At 56.3% G+C, this 21,615-nt stretch overlaps 1 protein-coding gene and 1 long non-coding RNA gene across 3 annotated transcripts; one reads left to right on the top strand and one right to left on the bottom strand.

Annotated features, from left to right (window-relative positions):
• Positions 1–1,023: 1,023 nt before the first annotated feature.
• Positions 1,024–20,346, top strand: TUB (TUB bipartite transcription factor). 2 transcript variants are annotated; one of them, XM_077769165.1, is made up of 12 exons: positions 1,024–1,084; positions 10,155–10,206; positions 10,654–10,816; positions 12,707–12,853; positions 14,294–14,461; positions 15,388–15,509; positions 15,963–16,160; positions 16,446–16,558; positions 17,370–17,487; positions 19,052–19,150; positions 19,351–19,522; positions 19,983–20,346. In XM_077769165.1, exons 1-12 carry the CDS (start codon positions 1,047–1,049, stop codon positions 20,114–20,116), a joined length of 1,524 nt encoding a protein of 507 aa, XP_077625291.1. In that variant the 5' UTR covers positions 1,024–1,046; the 3' UTR covers positions 20,117–20,346. The 2 variants fall into 2 exon arrangements, with proteins under 2 accessions (XP_077625291.1, XP_077625292.1); XM_077769166.1 differs by lacking the exon at positions 14,294–14,461.
• On the bottom strand, positions 17,838–19,924 carry LOC144235599 (uncharacterized). Its single transcript, XR_013336257.1, has 3 exons — positions 19,843–19,924; positions 19,012–19,216; positions 17,838–17,929 (listed from the first exon to the last, which is right to left on the bottom strand). It is a non-coding gene; the product is annotated as an uncharacterized LOC144235599 (long non-coding RNA).
• Positions 20,347–21,615: the final 1,269 nt, after the last annotated feature.

Below are 21,615 nucleotides of genomic sequence, written 5' to 3'. Positions count from 1 at the left end.
ACAAAGTCGTGCAGTCGTGATGGTCTGTTCAGCACCAGAGAATCCTCACACGGACCCTCTTCTGGCATGGTTACGGGGTGTGTGCGCTGCTGAATCCGGGGCGCACATGAGGACACCCACTTGTGGTGGGGAGATGGTGCCCCTCAGCAGACCGCTGCCAGAACACCTGTCCTCTCCTCCCTGCTGCTGTCAGCCGGCTGTGGATCCACTACCCTTCACCTCATCATGCCATGGCTTGCTTTACAGTTGGTGTGAGTCACAGCCAAGACCTCCTCAGAGCTCAGAGACTCTAAGATGACCTTCGTTAAGAAGTTTTTTTGCCTCCTTTTAAGTGTGACCCCCTAGAAAGAGCTTTGGAGGACAGAGACCCTGGTTTCTATTTCAGTTCCATCGCTTTGTAGATTTCTGTCCTTGGGCATCTTACCATTATTGAGGCTTTATTCTCCAGAAATAGGAATAAAATATTCGCCTCTCAAAGCTGTTATGGAGCTTAAATAATATAAATTCATAAGGGCTGGGAATGCAATTGACGGTATACGTTCTCCTTGATTGCTATAGCTTAGAAGGGAAAGACTCCACTGCTGCTGGGAAGCAGCTCCTGCACAGAAAAACCAGAGGTTCCTCGGGGGCCTGTGAGAACGGGGGTGGGGAGGATGGGGAAGTGGAAGGGGCAGGTAGAGGAAGGCCAGCCTCCAGACTTCGGAACTGCAGGTTCCCTGGGACCTCTTAGGTTCTAGACCTCAATCCCTTCCGGCACCTAAGGATCCCAACCTTTCCCCTTCCCTCTCCCTATCCCCGATCAGAGCAGCGGTTCCCATTCCTTAGTGGAGACAGGTATGCTAGGCAGTAGGAGTTAGAATTATCCCCGCCTCACAGAGGAAGAAACTGAGGCTCGGAGGTCTGGAGACCCGCCCAATGGCATTAGTCGTAGCCTCGGGTGGGCGCGGGCGCGGGCGCGGTCACGTGTGTGGAGCCGGAGTCCCCGCGGTTCCCANCCGCGGGCCCCGGCGTCCTGAGCCGCAGCCGCCGCCCCGCCCCCGGGAGACATGACTTCCAAGCCGCATTCCGACTGGATTCCCTACAGGTACGCGGGAGCCGGTTCCACCCCCACTTCAGCTCCGGGACACGGGCCCAGCCCACTACCCTCCATCGCCGAGGGCGAGGCCGCCCACCACCCCGAACCGGGGCGCAGGGTTCCTATATCCATCCCATCCAACACTGCGGGCGCGGGCTGGAGGCGCTGGGCCTTCCTACCCCAACTTTGGGCCCCGGGCACACTGAACCCACCTGCCCTGCTTCATCTCCCATCCGCCGGGGTTGCTGAAGGGGCCAGTGCCCTGGACCTGTGTGGGCCCTTGTTGGGTCGGGCCAGTGCCATGTGGCCGCCTGGGGAAGGAGCGCACTGCTCTGAGCCCCCTCCTAGGCCCAAGCACACCGGGTCACATGCCAGTGTAGCCGTGGACAGACACCCTGTACAGCTGCAGGCACGCACCTCCCCGTGGGTGCATCCGGCCAAAGATGCTCCTGCTGGTCGGTTCACACACTCAAGGCATGAATTCCTGGAGAGTTATTCTGAACCAAGACCACAGGCTGCTCATATACACATGCATCCTGTACATTTCCCTACACACTGACTTGGGCTCACATGGCTGTACTACTACCTGTGCACACACACATCCAGTAGTTGGACAACACCTGCCACCCACTCAGATACTACTCTGTATCAGACTGAGAAATCCACTTACTACAGGTCTACACCTGGACGCACAGCAACTCACAATACAGAACTGCCTTTACATGCATAAGAACACTCATGAAAGCACAGCCACCCTGTATTCCCAGACTGTGGTCTGTCCTAAGGACAGTTGGGCTTCGCCACTGGCGTGGAGGTCGGGTGGGGGAGGGGTGTTGGGGTTTCACACAGGTGCAGGCCTTTCCCCCATGCACTCCGTTCTCTCCATTACCACTGGAATAGAGCTCATCGTCAAGGGAGCGCCAGATCCTTGGCCACCTATTGGCTCCTGGTTGCCATGGGCTACGGGGCTGTCTCTAGGCCTCCCAGAGAGGCATGTGTGTAAAATGGGTGCTGGACTGCTAGCGTCCAATATGTTAGCGCCTGCTTAGGTGCACAGGTTGTAGGAACAGACCCTCAGGACCTGCCTTGTAACACAGAAGCTCTCAGGGAGGGACTTGATTCTGGTCACTGATAGGAAGTACTTCTGACGGAGCTCTTCTATGAGTCTGTCCAGACAGCATCCAAAATGGAAACCAGCTGAAACCGCCCGAAGCTTGTTAAAAGCAGATCCTTCTGCAAACAGCACCTGTCAACTGGCTTGGGGATTCAGGGTTTCTTTTAAGGATTGTCTCTAATCTCAGCTCCCTTGGGGGCTTTAGGGTTTCCCAAGTTAGAATTTGTGGGTGCTCCTCCCGCCAACATACACACATGCACACATCCACGAGTCACTCCCTGGGTTTCCTGAAGACATAATGCAGCCACACCTCAGAGTCTCCCATATATCAGCGAGAGATTTCTATCAGGAGACTGGGGGGTTGCTGACTCAGAAGAACTGCTACTCTACACTGGGCATCCAGGCTAGTGGCACAGGTCGTTGCTGGAGCATCCTGGCTTTCTTGACACACCTGTACTGAGGGACTTCAAGAAGACAGTGCGGCCCCAAGGAGTATCATTAACCTTTTCTCACCACCCAGCAGAGGTGCCTGGGGTTGTGCCTGTGGGCTGAGTGGCCTCTAGTGCTGTGGAAGGACGAGTTTGGGGGAGGTGGCAGGTGGTGGCCACAGACTAACTTGGGAGGGAGGGGACAATATTGTGGCTGTAGATATGATAGTGTGTTTAGGGTCTGGCCGGCTGGGGGCCAGGCCAGATCATGGTTCAAGGAAGCCTCTCCCAGGAGCCAAAGACCAAAGCAATGCGTCGAGTGAGTACACAGGTGTTAGAGAAAGTCTGCCTTAAATAGGGGAGGCTTAATCCTGCCTCTGGGAAAGGGGACCCTGGAGAGGTGGGGTTGTCTCTGCGAAGTGGCATTGTCCTCCAATGCCCAGGGCACTGGCATCCTTCGAGGAGGGAGTTGGCACTTGCTGCAGCCTAGGTCCAGCCGCCCCATTGCCCCATCACCTCCTTGGGCCCGCACATTGCACCTGGAGCACACAGTCCTATCGCCCTGGCAGCCTGTCCCTGAGGAGTGGCTTGGCAGCACGCCCTTCCCGCTTGCTGTCCCATTGCTCTGTGGTGGAGAGGGTGTGTCTCAGGCTGGGAGCAGGCTATAGTCAGAAGTTGCCCGGATCCCTCGTGCCTTGCTGAGAGGCCCGTGCATGCACTGAGCCTATGAGAGCACCGTACTTTAGGTGTCGACTTCCAGAATGGGGAGACCTGGGCTGAGAGGAGGAGACGAAAATTGCCTCCTTGCATTAACTGGGCTGCTGATTGCAGTTAAAGCCACATGCCTGTGTGATCACAGAAAACTGGGGCAGAAGACTGGCAAGGCAGTTTCCTTGCAGGCCAGGGGGGTGGGCACGTGTGCACACGCTCTGGTATGAGGTTTCCCCCGGTGTCACAGCATGTCAGAACTGGAATGTGTCATTTGGTTTGGGGGAGAGAAGCGGTCAATTTCTTGTTAGCTCTCCTGGTGGGGGTTTCATTCCCTCTGTGACGATTGCACCTGCGTTCCCTAGGCCTGGCTCATTTTCTTCGAAGCGACGCCAGTTGGTGATAATCTTCTTAAGGGTAATTGTGGCTCAGTTGATAATGATTACGGACTAATCTCCCATTCTGACCCAGAAGGGAGCCATTTAGTTTATAAAGTTGAACAATTGGAACACTGTTTTGCCTTTTGATATGTTTCTGTTATTACTAGTAGTAATTTCCATTTTTGCCATCTTCTCTCCATCTGTGTTGTTCTTGAGTATTAAATGCCCTTCATTCCTGACCTCACAACCTTCGATGAGCCGCAGGTGGAGCATTGAGAGCGAGGAGTGCTGGCCGGCCCTGTGCTCAGCGCTCTGTCTGCATGGTCCTGCGGCCACTGCCAGGTGTCCCTCCAGCCAGGCCCTGAACTCCTGGAGAGCAGGGACCTCATCTGGTTCTTGGCTGGGTGCCTGGCATGAGGCGGCATAGACAGGATGCCTTGCAACTTTGAATCAAAGCGGCATCCGCAGATAGCTTTCAGGACTTCCGGGCCTTCCTGGCTCCACTCACAGGTTGTCAGCATACCTGAGGGATATAGTACTCCTCCTTCAGGAAAAGGAATACTTCTGGAAGAGTGTGGGCCTAGGTTAGAGAATGAGGAGCTCGGCTGGAAGGGCCCTTACCGTCCAGCCCTCTGTGCGAATGCTCTCTGCAGTAGCCCGCCAGCAGGTAGCTGTGACGGGTAGAGAGTTCTTCCTTGGGGTGAGCCTCCGCCTGCCTCTGGGTGTTCCCCCTTCTTGGCTCTTGTTGATGTCTTCCCACCACTTCCTCACTACGCTTTCTGGAGAGTGGAATGACTGCTGACCGAGCAAGACCAGACTCTTTCAGTGCTGCCCGCGTGGGAAGCCTCGGGCGCCCCGACACCGTGGCCTGCCGCTCCGCCTCTGGTGGCACGGGCGAGGAGCAGAGTCTCTTCGCCACGCTCGGCCCAGACCCCCTTGGGAAGGCTTCCTGGTGTTGCTTAGGGCGGAAGGAGAAGGAAACACGGTGATAGAGTGGACTTGGGGAACAGGCACCCTGTGGGTACCCTAAGGCTGGTGCCCTCCTCCAGCACAGGCCTGGAGCCGCCTGCAGCCTCCCGGGTGTGGCCTGTCCCACAGCAGCGGAGGGAGGCTGTTACTTCCTGGCCCCGGGCCTCTGCTCCCTGGCTGACCTTGAGTCCTCACCGTCTTGGGGGATGGCTTTGGCTCACTGACTAGTCACCTTGAGGCCTCTGTAAACAGAACCCTAGAGTCTCATCAGGCTGATGTCAAAGCCCTGTCTCCCCCTGCCTGTAGCGAAGACCTAGGTTTGGCGCCCACATGTGAGACGTGACATTCTCCTTTTAGGTTTCCATTGGTTAGACTCTGCTAGCTCTCCAGTGTCTTCTGAAGTACTACTGTCTTTAAAAAAAAATTTTTTTTAATGTTTATTTTTGAAAGAGAGAGTGTGAGCAGGGGAGGGGCAGAGAGACACACAGAGGGAGACACAGAATCTAAAGCAGGCTCCAGGCTCTGAGCTGTCAGCACAGAGCCTGCCACGGGGCTCGAGCTCCCAAACCGTTAGATCATGCTCTGGACCACCTGAAGTCCTGTCTTAATGAACAGCTTAGTATCACTTCTACTTCACATCGCCTGAAGTCTGCTGAGAAGCCTGACTTGTCTTTAGGTCCTCAGTAAACCCGCCAACCAGGGCAAGCGGGATGCTAGAAACCTTCTCTGACTACGCCATGCCCTGTTGTTGCAAAACCCTTTGCGTTCTGTCTCATTGGAGGAGCCACTCACATGGCTTCATCTTGCCCACGGTCCCATCTTGCGTCACTGGTCCCTGCGAGTCCCTGCGGAAGCCTGACTGTGCTGTCCTCCCGGTTTCCCCGATAGGTCTGGGGGCAGGTGCCCTGAGTTGCTAGTGGACTAGGCTCGCTCCGGGTGGTCCCTGAGTCTTCTAGCTGCTCAGTTTGCCTGTCCTTTGATCTTAACCTGGGGCCTGCGTAAGACTCGTTGATCTGCAGACTATAACTCCTTCCTCCATCTGAACATAAGGCCGCATTTGCATACTTCCAGCAAGTCCCCCATTTCTTTCTTGTTCTTTAGAGAGCACCAGCTGTGGCTCCTGGTCCTCATTTGCATGGCTGAGCATTAGAATCACCTACGTTTCTTGCTTTAAAAGAGAGTGCAGTGAGAGACTGAATCTGGGGTAACTTCCCCAGAAGTTCTGAATTACCAAATCAGGGCCCAGGGCCCAGTGCCTGTAGCAGTTTTAATACACCTGCTAAGTTTGGGAGCCAGCAGCTGGAACAGAGAGAGACGGTGCATCCTGGGAGGCTGGGACTCCTGTGCACAGTGTTATCTTCTTCCTTCTGGAGCTCCCCGTGCTCCCACTCGTACTGTGTTTCCGTGATGGTCCAGGCAGCCACTAGGCAATGGAAGCCACAGATCTGGGTGTGCTGGGGTGGGGGTAGGGGAGTCTGGCACTGGGGACGGGTTGCAGCCTGGGGCCCCCCTGGGTGATCTTACCTCCCCTGGAAGGCCATTTCCCTGGGTCCAGAAGGGGCAGTTTCCACTCTGACTGAGTGGAAGGAATGAGGACATATAAGGGAGGGTGAATTGGCCGTGGAGTACGGGCCTGTCCCTGGGTAGCCTGGCCCCCAGGCCTCTGGTCAGCTCTGGGTTAGCTGAGCATGCGGGGTGGCATCTGAGAGGCAGGGAGCTGTCCGAAGCGTGTTGTCCCTGTTTGGTTCTTCCATCCCGTGGGAGAAGTGCCCCCGCTCAGTTGTTGTCAAGCTCGGTTTTCTCTCCAGATATCTGTTGGGCATCTGGGGGGAAATGAGGGGGCATGAAGGGGCTGTCCCTGTGGGAGGTGAAGGGCCACCTCGTTGGCCCTGGGCAGAGTGAACGGATTGATGGACACCGCAGGCTGGGTTTCTCCAACTCTTGTGAGCCAGTGGCCAGTGCTTTCCTGGACCTCCCTGGTCTGGTCCCCAGCAGGAGGCGCCGGTAGCGAAGGAGCCACCGGGGTGAGCTGGCGGGCCCATCCATCAGTGTCCTGTCTCCTGTCCTGTCTCCTGGCGGGGCTGCAGCTGGCAGCCTGGGCTTGGCAGTGGTTCCATTATTGGAGCCCGAGTTGTTAAAAAGCCATTACTGTCTTCTCTGTGGTTATCATTTAGCGCCACCGAGAACAGTACCCATCAGGCAGACGTGAGCTGGGAGTGTTGGTGAGAAAGGAAGGTGCTGCAGTGGGAGCGGAGAGGCAGGGCTGTCTGCAGAGGTGGGGCCGGGCCTGCTGAGGAAGCGAGGGGTTTCCTGGACTCCCTGGAGACAGCCATCCTTGTTGTCATTGTTCTCCAAAGCTGCAGGGATTTGTGAGGATGGGATTCCAGTTATCCACCAGGAAGGGTGTTGTGCACCCCAGATACGTTGCTGTTGGGCATTCGAGGCCTGTCCCTGTTGGGGGCCCCTGGTCCGCCTCCTGCCTCTGCAGCTTTGCTAGCAACAGGACTGTACCAGGAGCCTGTTCACTGTACCTGCTGCTGCCTGCTCTCGGAGCCACCCCATGTAGGTGCACTGACTTTTGGCCTTCCTGGGTGGGCCTTGCTCAGCCTGGCACGTTCTGGCTCACCGGGCCCATATTGCTTCACCCAGCTGCCGCCCCCCCCCTGCACATCCCCCCCCCATCCCCCCCCCCGCCCGCTGCTCCAACAGGCCTGGTGGTGAGGGAGGTGGTGGATGGCTCTCTAGGCACCTCCAGGGTATCTGAGTTTCTGGTGTCTCTTCAGAAGCCTGCCCCTTGTTCATTCGTCTTTCTGTTCATCCATCCATGTCTGGTGGTGAAGTCCATTCTACCTATAGTCTTACCACTGTGACTAAAGCCTTTCTCCTCCATCAGGGAAAGGAGAGGGGGCCAAAGGAAGAGGAAAGCAGCCTCCTTACCTGGGTGTGACTGTGTGGAATGACTCTGGCCATGGGACAATAGCCTGGGCCAGGGATGCACCCTCCTGTAGCAGATAAGGACCTTCGAGGCCCTGGGTAGCAAGGTCTCCATGCCTGGGGACGCCTTTTGTCCATTGAGCTGCCACTGTGACCCAGCAGTTCCGGAGGTAGCTTTGCTAATGTCAGCTTAACTCTCAGGTGGATGTCCCCTCTTCTAAATGACCCTAGATGTTAGTGTTAGCACCATGGGAGGCATCCTCATTGCCCTGCTCAGCAAGCCCAGTGCCAGGATGCCCCAGATGAGTGCCCCCGGCCCTGCCCTGTGAAAGGATGAGTGACTCAGGGCATCCCAGTCAGCCATGAGCCTGCATCTCCTGCTGGCAGGTAGCGGAGCCAGCAGCCTTGTGGAGGTGACATGGGTGCCTGTGGCCAGGCCATTAGCACATGACTGAGATTACAGGCTGCCCTGTGTGTGCCCAGAGTGTGGCAAGCAGAGCACGGGTTGGTTTCAGGCCCCGTCGCTCCTGTCAGCCACGTGCCACATGGGGTCCAGACTCTAGTCTCCATCTGTATCCTGCGGGCTATAAACAAGTATGCACTGCTCGTGTGGCAGCCCGGGGTGGGCAGTGGTGTTTGTGGACTGACCCTTCAAGGTCTGTGGGAGCAGATGCTTTGCCTTGGCATCGTTCAGTCAGACCACTGGCTTAGGTGGAGAGGCCAGTGGCAGAGAGCAGCCCCTCAAACCTGGCAGGGCCCCCAGACACCTTGCTCACCCTAGTACCTGCATCCTTTCTTCAAGACCATTGCTGCCACCCTCCTGTGCTGCCTCTTTTCTCTGATGGGGCACTCACTGTCCCAGCCAGCTTGCATTTTTAAGAGCTGGTTCCCTGTCCCCCAGTCCTGGCAATGCCTTAGGGAGTCCCACGTGCAGCTCTGGACTATTTTAGGTGGACTGAGGCCTTGATTTAGAAGCATGTCTGTTCAGTAGTGTCTTCTCTTGTGCTCTGACAGCCAAGGATTTTGGTGCATAAGGCTGTGCATGGCCCCAGATCACAGTGGGGGCTCCCTCTTGAGTGTAGAACAGCCCATGGGTATCGGGAAAGGCCTTCATGCAGGTAGGACAGCTGCCAGTTAAAACATGCAGTTGTTACAGGTTGTGGCCAGGGAGGTGTGGGTGAAGCCAGAGGTGGGGGGTGGGCTGTGTAGTCCATGGACTTCCTGCCCCTTGGGCTGGCTCCCCCAGCACATGGATGCACGGGTAGTTTCAATGAGCCAAAGGGACATTTTAAGTCAATGATTCTTTCAGCTAGAAAGAGCTGCTGTTGTCTGGAGGAGGTGGAAATGGCTGTCCCTTGTCTTCGGGGCGACTTGACCTCCTCTTTCCCCCTTATATGCACACTGTACTCACCAGCACACGAGCACACCCACATCTTATGCAGGTGTTTATGTACATAGATACCCAGGTATGTGCTTCTCCCTGTAGATGTACTCAAATGTTAGGACACCTCCTGGTGTGTACACATGTACGAGCTACACTTAGAGCTTCACACACAAACCTGCTGCACTCAGGCAAGCCTGTGCAGGTGCCCACACAAGGTCTGGTTCAGGGGCAGGCTCCAGCAGAGCTGGGTCAGGGCAGCCTGGGGATTCCTAGGGCTCAGATCTTCAGGCTCCTACCCTGCCCCCAGCCTTGACTTTTATAGAATTTGGGCACGGGTCTCATGTATGTGTCTTGGACTAGAAGGAAGGCTGAGTGGTTGGAGCTCCCTGATTATGCTGGCCTTCCTGGGAGGCAGGTCTGGTCTCTGTGAGGTGATGCTGCCTGTTCTAGGACCTTAGGGACTCAAGGATTTGATGCCCTGGTGCCCCCTGCGCCACGTGGGCTGGTTGCTGGGCTGTGCACTGTGGCGCTGTGTCTGTTTGCAGACATGCCCACCCAGCTCTAGCCCTGCCCTGAGGGACTAGTTGGTCTCTTAGCTTCACTCTCCTGAATGAGGGGACCCTCAACCCGCTTGAAGTGGAGAAGGGGAGTGGGCAGCGTTGGCACCTCTATTCTGTTACCCGGAGAGCCAGAAGTTTGAACAGAAGGGGAAAGAGTCTGCCCCAGAGGATCCAGCCTCCTCCAGAAAGGATGGAAAGACAGAGGGGAAGAGCTGGTGAGATCCGAGAGGGAGCTGGAACAGACCGGCGCCTGGCTCTGAAGCTCGGCCTTGGAACAGGTTCCTCTGGGTCCCAGGCATGTCCCTGCTCATGGGCCCAAAGGGAAAGTCTCCTCCTGTACTTCCAGGGGCCTGGGCTGACTGGGAACTCCTTGAGTCAGCAGGGCTCCCAGCAGGAGAAAGCTTTAAAGTGACAAAAATATGGCTCACACCTTTTTGTCTGGAGCCAGTTTCCAGAGATGGCTCCACGATTCCTCCCTCTCCTGTGTGCCCTGGAGTCATGACGGGACGGGTTTCAAGAATGCAGTTGTGCTGGGGGTGGACTCTGGACTCCATCCTGGCACCCGGCGGGCAGGCCCTGAGCGCCCCTCTCTCCCTCTGCAGTGTCTTAGATGATGAGGGCAGCAACCTGAGGCAGCAGAAGCTTGACCGGCAGGTGAGTGGGGCTGGGGCCGTGGTCAGTGTTTGCCATCCTGGCCCGAGTCGCCAAGGTGGGGAGGGAGGACTGTCTCCCTTCCTGGGGTGGCTGCGTCTGTGGAGGAGGCTCTCACAGAAGAGAGGCCAGCCCTGTCTTGAGCAGCTCAGCATCAGCACTGCCCCAGGACCCAGGGCTTCTGCCTGGCGGGCAGCCGGACCACTGCACGTGGAGCCCTGGAGGTCTGTGCCCTGGACGTCTGGAGGGTCCTTTTGCCTCCTTTGCTGGACCAAAGGTCAAGGTGCCTTGGCCCAGAGCAGGCTGTGGCTCCCATGGCAACCTCTAGAACTGAGCTGAGCGAGCAAGGCCTCCCCTCTGAGCCCAGTTGGGAGGCTGCCCTCCAGGCAGAAGTGATAAGCTGCCCTCTTGGGGCCCGCCAACGCCCCTGCCTGTCCGGTGCCTCTGTAGCGGGCCCTGCTGGAGCAGAAGCAGAAGAAGAAGCGCCAGGAGCCCCTGATGGTGCAGGCCAATGCGGACGGGCGGCCCCGGAGCCGGCGGGCCCGGCAGTCGGAGGAGCAGGCCCCCCTGGTGGAGTCCTACCTCAGCAGCAGCGGCAGCACCAGCTACCAAGGTATCTGCCCTTGGGTCCCCCTGGGAGGCCCTGTGCTGTGGCCTCACACCCTGGCTTTGCTCTGGGGAGCCGCTCAGGGACTTGCTGCTGGCCTGCTGTCGGGGTGTGCTGAGGTTTGGTGCGGCTCCCAGCTCCGGTGGAGGGAGGCGGGCTGAGGGAGGCTGGGGCCTGGATCCCGGGGCCCTGCATGTGCTCAGGCATCTTGAGGCTTTGGGAGTCGCGTAAGTCACTGCCATGCAGCTGTTTCGGCAGCTGTTTTTTGAGTACAGATCGTGTGCCCGGGGCAGGGCCAGGCCTGCAGGAGGATGGCAGCCCCTCCGGACAGAGTGCCCCTCCTATGTGACGAGTCACAGCTTCCGGTCATACCATCATAGGTCACTGCTCACTTGTGACTGTGAGCAAGTCACTTCCCCTCTCTGGGTTTTCTCCCCTTGCAAAGTGAGGATAATTCTGTGACTTGGGGCTTTGAAAAATTGAAGCGGCCATGGTGTGTTCCACAGTGGTCATTCACTGAATGCTGTTNGGGGAAGGCTTGCCCAGCCCAGCCTGACACTCAGAGCCCCAGGAGGTGGCTGCATAGGTGGCCGGCTGGCCTGGGATGGGAGTGTCCAAGAGCACCTGCCACCCCCACCTGCAGCCCTAGCTGCCACCTGCCCTGCCCTCTGCTGGCTCTTGATGTTAAATACAAGAGGGCCATTTCCAGAGAATGACTGGGGAGTTTGGCATAAATCAGAGGTGTTTATCCCAGTAAACGGCTTTTGATTTATTGGCCATGCTCTTTCATGTTAAAGATTCATTTCTTAAATATACTTTGAGGGCTTGGTTTGTGTTAGGCTCTGGATTAGAGGCTGAGGGTCCAGGGTAAGCACAAAGTAGGTGTGGTCTCTGTTCGTGCATGGACTTTAAGGTCTAGGAGGGCAGAGAGAGTTAAACAATGTCCCAGGTGTGTTTTGCAGAAAGAAACCAGGCTCTGTGAATGAATGGCAGAGCGCCTACTCCCGGACTGGGGTCAGGGAAAGTCTCCCTGAGGAGGGCACAGGTTGAGTGGGAGTTTAGTTGGTGTTGGGGGACAGTGTCAATAGTGAGGGCAGTCCAGGCAGCCGGAGCAAGACCTCTGTGGCAAGAGGGAGGATGGGGTGCACAAGGCACTGGAAGAGCCCGGTGCGGCTGGGACTCGGGTCTCCTGAGAAGTGAGGAGTGTGCGATTAAGGCCAAGGCCAAGTGGAGGGGAGCTGGAGGGGCCAGACTTGCAGGAAAATGTTAGTCTTCTTGTTACGAGCACTGAGAAGTCATTTAGGGACTTTGAGCAGGTTGGGGGTCTGATGTGTGGAGACTTTGGAGGCCACCCCACTGTGACCCTTATGAGACCTCTCTGTTGATGTGTGCAGCTCTCCGTGTCCCAGACTTAGTCTCCTGCCTCGGGGGTGCTCCGGGCTCCCGCGGGCTTGTCCCAGGAGGGCCAGCGCAGGCTTCCTGCAGTGTGTGCCCTGCTAGTTCTGGGCTCTTCTAGGGGAGGCAGCCTTTTCTGTCTTTGCCATTGTCAGTGACCCACATTCTCCCAGATCTTCTCCCTCCCCTGCCCAGGCCCAGTATGTTTGCTGGCCCAGAGATGGACTGCAGTGCTTCTTGACGGGATCATGGTGCAGGCCAGCTTGTTGTGACTTTATCACCCTGGGGTGGGCGTGCCTCCTCCTTCTGGCCAGTCTGTCCCAGGCCCCTTTGCCTTGTTGAGAGAGATGGGTGTACAGAGGCCCCGGTGGGGCTCCAGTGGTGGTGGGGCCCTGGGAAATGTCGTGCTGAGAAGTGAGTTCCACTTGGAGCTCTGGTCTCACCTAGTGCCCATTTCTCTGTCTCTCCCTCGCGCTCTCTCCCTGGCTCTCTCCTGAGCAGTTCAAGAGGCCGACACAGTTACCAGTGCACAGCTGGGAGCTGCCCGCCCAACAGCACCAGCCTCAGCCAAGAGAACCAAGGCAGCCGCCGCCGCAGCGGGGGGCCAGGGCGGGGCCTCTAGGAAGGAGAAGAAGGGGAAGCACAAAGGTTGGCTTGGCTCCACTACTGCCCTCCTCAGGAGGCCTGGCTCCCACTGGAGGGTTGGGGGGAGGCTTCTCCTCCAGACTTGGAGGTAAGGGACAGGGAGGGAGGCCTCCTTGAAGGCACGAACGGCACTCAGGCCCCCACCCAGCCGGCTCACGGGCTGTGTCTAGCTCCTGGGGTTCCCCTGGCTGGCCTGTGGGTGTGGGCAGCCTCTCCCTACCGCCTGGAAGTGAGGTGCATCCCTGCNGCCCTGCTGTCTCCTGTCCCCACCAGGACCCTCCCTGCAGCAGGTGTCACTGCTGCTGGGCCACCTGCCCATCCTTGTGCAGGGCTCCTCTGCTCTAGTCCTAACTCCACCCTCCAGGCCCACAGACCAGTCTGTTCTCTATGTTCCTCTCTCTCCAAAAAGATCCCCAGAGAATGAGAACAGTTTTTTGTTTTTGTTTTTTTAATATTTTAATGTTTTTACTCATTTTTTGAGAGACAGAGAGCGGGTGGGGGAGGGGCAGGGAGAGAGGGAGACACAGAATCTGAAACAGGCTCCAGGCTCTGAGCTGTCAGCATAGAGCCTGACGTGGGGCTCGAACCCATGAACCGTGAGATCATGACCTGAGCCAAAGTCTGCCGCTTAACCGACTGAGCCACCCAGGTGCCCCTCAACGATAGTTTTATAGTGGCGCCTGCCACAAGTCCTGTCTCTGCTGGCTAGACACTGTCCTCAACCCTTGTGCAGGGGCAGTGGCTCCCAGGCCTCTGGGCCATGGTCGGACAGTCGTGTGTCAGGGTTCATAGGCTTCTGGAGCTGACAGCAGCATTTGGGGCAGCGCCAGGCCAGGCAGGGCAGCTGCCACCTGTGTGGGCCAGGCCTTCTGTCACATGGGCACGTTGGGCTGGGTGACATGGGATGGAGCGATCTTCCACGTGAGAAAGAGAGTGTATGTCAAACTCCACCTTTTCAGAAGGCCCCATGTTTTGAGTGATGTCTATGAGTCACTGTGTGTGTGTGTGTGTATGTGTGAGAGAGAGAGAGAGAGAGGGAGAGGGAGAGATCTATCAGCACTGGTAACCGGGAGCTGGTCATGTCTGTGAATGAGTGGTGGCCTTGCTCTGGTCATGATCGATCCTTGTTCTCCATCTTGACTTTTTCACTGTGCAGTTGGTTTTGTATGGCTGTCTTTTCCTTAGGGATATGAACCATTTCAAACTGACCCCCAGCAGCTAATTTGGGGGAACAGCAGAAGAAATGAAGCCCATGTCCCTTCATAGCTTACTGATCATTAAGAGGCTGGCAGCAATCATTAGTTTTTAAAAAAATCAGTTTTGCAAATAAAGTTTTGCAGAGGGTCCTCCACTCATCCCTCACCCACTTCAAGGATGTCTGAGAATCCAGGCTCTCCCTCCCCACCAACCCCCACGGGACTCAGGAGTGTCCGTGGCCTGCAGGCACCGGCGGGCCAGCAGCACTGGCGGAAGACAAGTGTGAGGCCCGAGGCCCGGTGCAGATCCTGACTGTGGGCCAGTCAGACCACGCCCAGGACGCGGGGGAGACGGCAGCTGCTGGGGGCGCACAGCCCAGCGGGCAGGACCTCCGTGCCACGATGCAGAGGAAGGGTGAGCCCTGTGGGGGTTCAGTGACACCCCCAAAGCTCAGTCCCAGGTTCTTAGATGCACCTTTCTTGAGCACGGCCCTCCTGTGTCTGTTCCAGCCCTCACAGGCCCTGGTGAGGGGGGCGCAGTTGGACACCAATGAGAAACTTGGGTGTGGGGGCCCCTGATAAGGCCAAGTTAAGGAAAACAAATGTGAACTAGGGTGAGCAGCCAGTCCACAGCCAGTCCTCTCTCCCCACTTCCATCTCCTGTCCCCAGGGAGGCCCGGGTTTGGAGACAGTTTGCCCCTCTCTTTGGTTCCTTTGAAAAAGCTCCTTTTGCACAGTGTTTCCCCTACACCTGCTGAGTTCGGGGAGCAGAGCCAGATTGCCAAGTGGCAGGGTAGATCCTCCTGGGAAACCGGCCGCGCAGAGTTTCTCCTCCATGACCCTGGCTTAGGGTGTCCCTGGCACAGGGTGGCAGAAGCCTGGCAGTGCCACATGTTCCAATAAGTCAGATCAGGGCTGGCTTCCTGGAGAAAGGGCCACTAAGGCAGTATGAGGCTGGGGACAGCATTCCAGGTGGGGAGAAATGCGTAGACAGAAGGCCACAGCCAGACTGGGAGGGGAGTCGGACATGAAGGTCCCCAGCACAGGGTCAGCTCCACTCAGGCCTCACTACCCAGGAGATGGACACTGTGACTAGGGGGTTGGGGGAATCTCGGGACTGAGCTGAAGCTGGGTGTGGGGAGGTGTCACACCCTAAGGACTGTGACCAGCCCCAGCTCATGCATGCACTTGAGAGAACGTGTCCTTGCGCGTGTGCGTGTGCGTGTATATGCGCGTGCCTATGGCTGTATGTGTACGGGTGGCTCAGCGCTTCTGAAGACGTGTTTGTGCGGCGGTGCATACGTGACCACCCGGTCCTGCCTGCTCCCCTGCCTGGCCCAGGTGTCTCCAGCAGCATGAGCTTTGAAGAGGAAGAGGAGGATGAGGACGAGAATAGCTCCAGTTCTTCCCAGCTGAACAGCAACACCCGCCCCAGCTCGGCTACCAGCAGGAAGTCTGTCAGGGTGAGGCGCTCTCCTGCCCAGCAGGGGGGTGGACAGTAGTCTTCGGAGGACTGATCATCCGGGCTGGAGGGGGGATGGGTATGAAGAAATGATAGAGTTGGTCCACTGGGACTGGGCCTAGGTCCCCATCAGGAGCTTCTCTGGCCAGGGCTCTTCTGTCCTTCTATCCTGCCTTCCCTCCTCTTCAGCCAGGACAGGAGTGGGGAGCTTGAGTTGCACAGAATAGCCCTGAGAACTTGTCCACATCCTCCGTCTGCATCTCCAGGGACAGCTGAGGTGGGGGAAGGGCTGAAGCGCTAGCCGCTGGTCCCAGGACCAGCATGGCCAGGCCCACGTCCCAAGGACCTTGCCCCAGTTCCTACCAACACAGCAGAGGGCAGCTTTGGATCCCAGACTACCAATTGCAGCTGCTCTGGGTCTCTGGAGCTCAGGCTCTTACTCTCTCCCTGGTAGGAGGCAGCTTCGGCCCCCAGCCCAACAGCTCCAGAACCCTCGGCGGATGTTGAGGTCCAGGATCTCGAGGAGTTTGCACTGAGGCCGGCCCCCCAAGGTATCACCATCAAGTGCCGCATCACGCGGGACAAGAAGGGGATGGACCGGGGGATGTACCCCACCTACTTCCTGCACCTGGACCGCGAGGATGGGAAGAAGGTGAGGTTGGCCCGCACCTGCAGGTCCACCCGAGAAGGCCTGAGGTCCTGTGGGCTGGGATGTGACTGGAAGCCTCAGATCCAACACTGACCTTTCAGTTCCCCCAAAGGGGCAGAAGCCTCCGTGCCTGGTCAGTGCATACCTTTGTGTTTGCTGGTGCGTATGTGTGTGTGTGCGTACATGTATGTTCAGGAGCTAAAGCAAGGGAGAGTCGTGTGTGTGCGTGGCACCCAGAATTATGACCAGAAGTTGAGCCTGGAACATGACTTTGCTCCATTCCCCAAGGTGTTCCTCTTGGCGGGAAGGAAGAGAAAGAAGAGTAAAACTTCCAATTACCTCATCTCTGTGGACCCGACAGACTTGTCTCGAGGAGGGGACAGCTACATCGGGAAACTGCGGTACTAGCACTCCCCTAGGAAGCAGGCAGGGCCAAACCCTGGACAGGGCACATCTTGTCCCTGAAGGAGATCTAGGTCAGGGTCAGATCCTCTCATGGAAGCCTGTCTGTCCCTCAGATCCAACCATAGGCCCAGGTCTGTGCCAGCCTAGAGCCAGACTTGGAGATGGACTTTAAACACCTTACCCTAAGGTGCTTCCAGGCAAGTGGGGTGCGGGCCCACCAAGAGTGGCGGATCACACCTCAGGAGGGCATTGAAGATGGAGGCTACCGTGAAAGAGCTGCTCTGGCCCCATGGTCAGTGCTAGCCGGCAGGGCTGAGAGCGAGCCCTTGAGGGAAGAGAGTGCAACCCTGGGATTGGGGAAAGGCTTTGAGTTCGGTCTTGGGGAGTGTTTGCTAAGGAGTGCTGGAACGCGGAAAAAGAAGTCAAGCTGAGAGGTGAGGAGCTAATGCTGGAGATGGGGCTGGACAGGACAGGACTTCATCTATGGTATCCACTCTCTATGGGATGGTGAGCCCCCTGTATAGCCTTGCACAGGATGTTCCTTAAGAGAAACTTGCGGGTCCCAGATTTACCTCCCAGAATTTCTCTCACTGACCTAAGATGCCCATTGATTCTATTCAGAGCAATTTCAGGCCTTGTGCTTACGAAGCACTTTCAAACATGGGGATTCAGTGAGCATTGCCCCCACCCCCCAAGGTCTGTTCTGGCTCAACCCAGAATGCTCTACAGATTCCTCAGGACAGACTGAGTTTTTCCTTGCCATAGGGCAGAAGGTGCATGATCCTGTATTGATTGCCTGTCCTTCAGGTCTAACCTCATGGGCACTAAGTTCACTGTTTATGACAACGGAGTCAACCCTCAGAAGGCATCATCCTCTACTTTGGAAAGTGGAGCCCTGCGTCAGGAGTTGGCAGCTGTGTGCTATGTAAGTCCTGTGTCCCTGGGCCTCTGGTCTCCAAGTTAGATGTGACACTGAGGACTTGCCCGACCTGTGGGCGTTTCCATCTCTCTTTGTGGGTAGACGAGACTGTACAGAGTCGGGCTGCCCCTTGTTAGAGTGGCCCCTGCCTCTGTTCAGAGCTTGGACCACAGCTGGCCATGTGGCTGGGGAGCTCTGGGAACCAGGTGACCTCTATATAGCCCAGCCCGGGAGCCTCCGGGAAAGGAGACAGGAGCCCTGGATGCATCCCTCCAGTCCTCCCTTAGGTACCTAGGCCCTGCATGGACTACAAAGTCCTTTGCAGAATTATCTCACTGAATGCACAACCTAAGAGCTCAGTCTTATTTCTTTTATTATATAGATGAGGAAACTGAAGCTCCGAAGGTGGGGTCACTTGCCAATGTCCCATAGCTTCTAAATGACCAAACTAGAATATAAACACAGGGGAGTGGTCTCCATTTTAAAATGAGGGATTGGTTAATGCCCCCATTAACCTGGGCATGGGTACTTCTAGGAGGCCTGTAGGGGAGCTCGATAGATGTTTTGTTTGATTGTGTGCTGCCCCCTGCTGGTCATGTTTGGGGAGGCAGCCCAAATCTCTTCAGACGCTTACTGAGCCCCAGCAGTGTTGCAGGTACTTTTGAGGCACTGAAGTTACAGTAGTGAACAAGAGAGATGTACATTTTTACCCTCATGCGACTTAAAATCTTGTTGGGGGAGACCAGCATAAAACAGATATATAAGCAAAAAAAAAAAATGTTCCTGATAAATGTGAATTAGAAACAACAAAGCAGAGAAGAGGGATATGAAATGTTCAGGTGTGTGTAAGCTTTTAGAAAGGATGGGAGAGAGGGCCTCCCTGAGGTAATGCTTGGGTGAAGCCCAGAAGGAAGTTAGAGCCAACCAAGGAGGTGTAGAGGAGAACACAGCCAGTGCTAATGTCCTGGGTGACTGGCATGTAGGGGGAACCACAAGGAAGGCCGAGTGAGTGCAGAAGAGAGTAAATGGAGGGGAGGAAAGTAATGGGGCCTTGCAGTCAAGGTAAGACCTTCAGCTTTTAATCTGAATGAACAGGGGAGACAAAGGATGGGACTTAGCAGGACTGCTTGCTGCTATGTGAACAAATGGGCAGGGAAGGTTGGAAAGAAGAAATCCAAATAAAGGTTATTACTGTCATCTTGGTGAGAGATGGTGCTGGTAGAAAGTGGTTGATTCTGGATATAATCTGAAGGCAGAGTTGACAGCATTTGCTGATGGATTAGAAGTGGGTTGTGATTGAAAGACAGGAGTCAAGAATGAGCAAATGGAAGAATTAACTGAAGTGAGGGAGACTGTAGGAGTTGCTGGTTTGGGCAGAGTGGAGGGAGATTCAGGAGCTCGGTTCTGCACCTGTTAAGTGTAGCGATGCCTATTAGATATTCACGTGGAGATGCTGAAACCTAGCTCATCATCTTTATTCCCTCCCCCCAAGCCCCTGCCCTATCTCCCTGAAGTAAGTAGAGTCCTCACATAGCCAGTGTTGAGTTCTCGTTTTGTGTTTGTTTTGCAGGAGACAAACGTCTTAGGTTTCAAGGGGCCACGGAAGATGAGTGTGATCGTCCCAGGCATGAACATGGTTCACGAGAGAGTCTGCATCCGGCCCCGAAATGTGAGTCTCTACCTCATCCCAGCCTCTGCACGCACTTCTGGGGGCAGAACTGTAGCTGGTGGGTGTCTGTGGAGGAGACAGAGGGTGAGAAGCCCTGGAGGTCAAGGTGGAGGTCTAGGGAAATCTGAGGCCCCCTCCTCAGGGTGGTTGGGACATGGCGGCAGGGGCGGGGCCTGGCTCAGGGGCGGCGGCCTTCCCAGGAGCACGAGACGCTGCTAGCGCGCTGGCAGAATAAGAACACGGAGAGTATCATTGAACTGCAAAACAAGACGCCTGTCTGGAATGACGACACGCAGTCCTATGTACTCAACTTCCACGGGCGCGTCACACAGGCCTCCGTGAAGAACTTCCAGATCATCCATGGCAATGACCGTGAGTGTATCTGCCCTTCCTCAATACCGTGCACATGATAGCCACGGCCCATAGCTCAGGGTTGTTACCCAGCCCGGCCTGTACAGGCCAGAGCTTAAGGACATGGGTTCCACGGCTTAGCTGAGAGGTCAGGAGCTCTCTAACCATGATAACTGGGAGGTTCTGGGAAGGACCTTTGGAGCCCTAACCCTAGTCAGCAGTCTCAGGTGTGGAAACACCCTCTGAATGGACTTTTTCTCCTCTTCTGTCCCCCGGTTTTTGTATCTCCTTTGTCATCTGCTCCCTTTCCAACCTCTTCTCCCAACTGGTCTGTGTTTTACCTCCTTTGGGATTTCCCTTGGCATCTCTGCTTCTCACTTCCTCTTTCTGCTTGGGGTTTGAATGGCCATCCTTCCTCATCTCCACCATCCCTGCTCTGTCCTCTGTGTTTCTCTCTGGGCACACTTGGGCCTGCCTCCAGCGGACTACATTGTGATGCAGTTTGGCCGTGTAGCAGAGGATGTGTTCACCATGGATTACAACTACCCACTGTGTGCGCTGCAGGCCTTCGCCATCGCCCTGTCCAGCTTCGACAGCAAGCTGGCCTGCGAGTAGAGGGCCTCCTTGGGCCCTTTGGGGTTGCCCAGCCTGGAGTGGAGCTGCCTGCCTGCGGAGACAGCCCTGCCTACCGTCTGTACATAGGCCTCCTGCCAGATGAACCTTCTGCTCTCGGTGGCTCCCTGGCCCGTCTGCCTCCACTGCTGAGACGGAGGACTAGATGGGGGAGGGGTGTGTGTGAAGGGACCAGAGTGAATTCTTCCTGGGCTATGAGGTCCACACACCCCCCCCCCAACTCTTGGGTTAGCATCCTGCTGCAATCACATTTGCCAAGCTGGGTGGCCTCTTCAGCTGGGAAGGTAGGAAGACGTGTCGAGGGAGAGGAAGCACAATGCAGGCCTGCTGGGGCCTACTCAGCCTAGGAGTCGGGACAATGGGTCCCTAATAGTGGAGGTGTATATTGGGTACATCAACTTTACATAGAAGGGCAAGTACTGGCTACCAAGTCCCGTGCTAACTATGGAAAGTCCTCCGGCTTCAGAAGGCCTCTGCCAGGCCGGGAGGACTCAGGGGTTTGGGAAAGGTGAGGGGCAGGACCTTGTCAGGGCTGTAGGGGCCTGGCTGTGGGAAGTGGTTGGGGACCTAGGGTTCTAGCTCGTTTGATTTCTCTAGGTTTTCTCTCTGTGCACAGAGGCAGGCAGCAGGAGGCTGGGCCTCTGGGCCAGATGTCTTAGAGGATGGGGCCTGCAGGACACAGGTCCACATGAAGGAGGTACACGGAACAGGCTCCCTGGACCAGGGCTATAGCTCGGGAGTCCTGTCAACTGCTGGAGGAGCTTTCTGCTGCGCGGCTCCTGCCCAGTCCCCGGTAAATGTGGACAGGGCCCTGGTCCTCAGCCTGAGTGCACAAAGGTAGGCCGGCCTGGGCCTCCACTGGGCAGAAATTCTAGCTCCGTGCTCTTGCCTGTGCTTCAGTTCCTGCTGTGGTCAGTCTAGGCTGTGGCTGAAGACTTCTGTGTGTGGTTCTTCCTGGGTGGGAGTGGGGCAGGGAGAAGAAAGCAGGGAGTATTTTAGAACCACAAGAGCTGAGGGATCACAGAACCTGTAGAGATGAACTAGTCACTTTAGGTGAATCATAATAGCAAATGGGACTTGCACTAGGTCACCTGGCTGGTTAGTGGCAGAGTTCAGAACTTCTGCTCCCTTGATTGCTTTGTACCTACCATCCCCCAAGAAACCGCTCTCTCTGGTTCTCTGGCCTTCCTGGGACCCAGTCTGCATACCCTCACCCTTTTGGCTGATTACAGAGACTTAGAAATGTCAGAGTTGATTTGGGAAATGGAAGCCATTTCAGTGGGAAATGGAGCAGTTTCCTGCTGAAAGCTGGCTTTTTGGATATCTGGCTGTGTCTGGCTTTGGGGGTGACGGGTGAGGCATGAGTGTTCCAGGGCTGGGCCTTCTCTCCCTTGAATCCTCCTCCAAATGGCACCATGCACCCTGAGCCTTGGGAACGCTGAGCCAAGCCCTTACCTGTTTTGTCATTTACCCCGGCAGAG

Source organism: Crocuta crocuta, unplaced genomic scaffold, assembly GCF_008692635.1.
Source record: "Crocuta crocuta isolate KB4526 unplaced genomic scaffold, BGI_CrCroc_1.0 scaffold255, whole genome shotgun sequence".
Lineage (NCBI taxonomy): Eukaryota > Metazoa > Chordata > Mammalia > Carnivora > Hyaenidae > Crocuta > Crocuta crocuta.
The sequence above is the reverse complement of the archived record's forward strand: the minus strand, read 5'-3'. Positions and strand labels throughout refer to the sequence as shown.

What these genes read in the sequence shown, in the direction of transcription:
- TUB (XM_077769165.1), top strand. Translation starts at nt 1,047, where the DNA reads ATGACTTCCAAGCCGCATTCCGACTGGATTCCCTACAG. An exon ending in AGCAGAAGCTTGACCGGCAG is followed by an intron (nt 10,207 to 10,653) that starts GTGAGTGGGGCT and finishes GTGCCTCTGTAG; the next exon opens with CGGGCCCTGCTGGAGCAGAA. An exon ending in GATCATCCATGGCAATGACC is followed by an intron (nt 19,523 to 19,982) that starts GTGAGTGTATCT and finishes GCCTGCCTCCAG; the next exon opens with CGGACTACATTGTGATGCAG.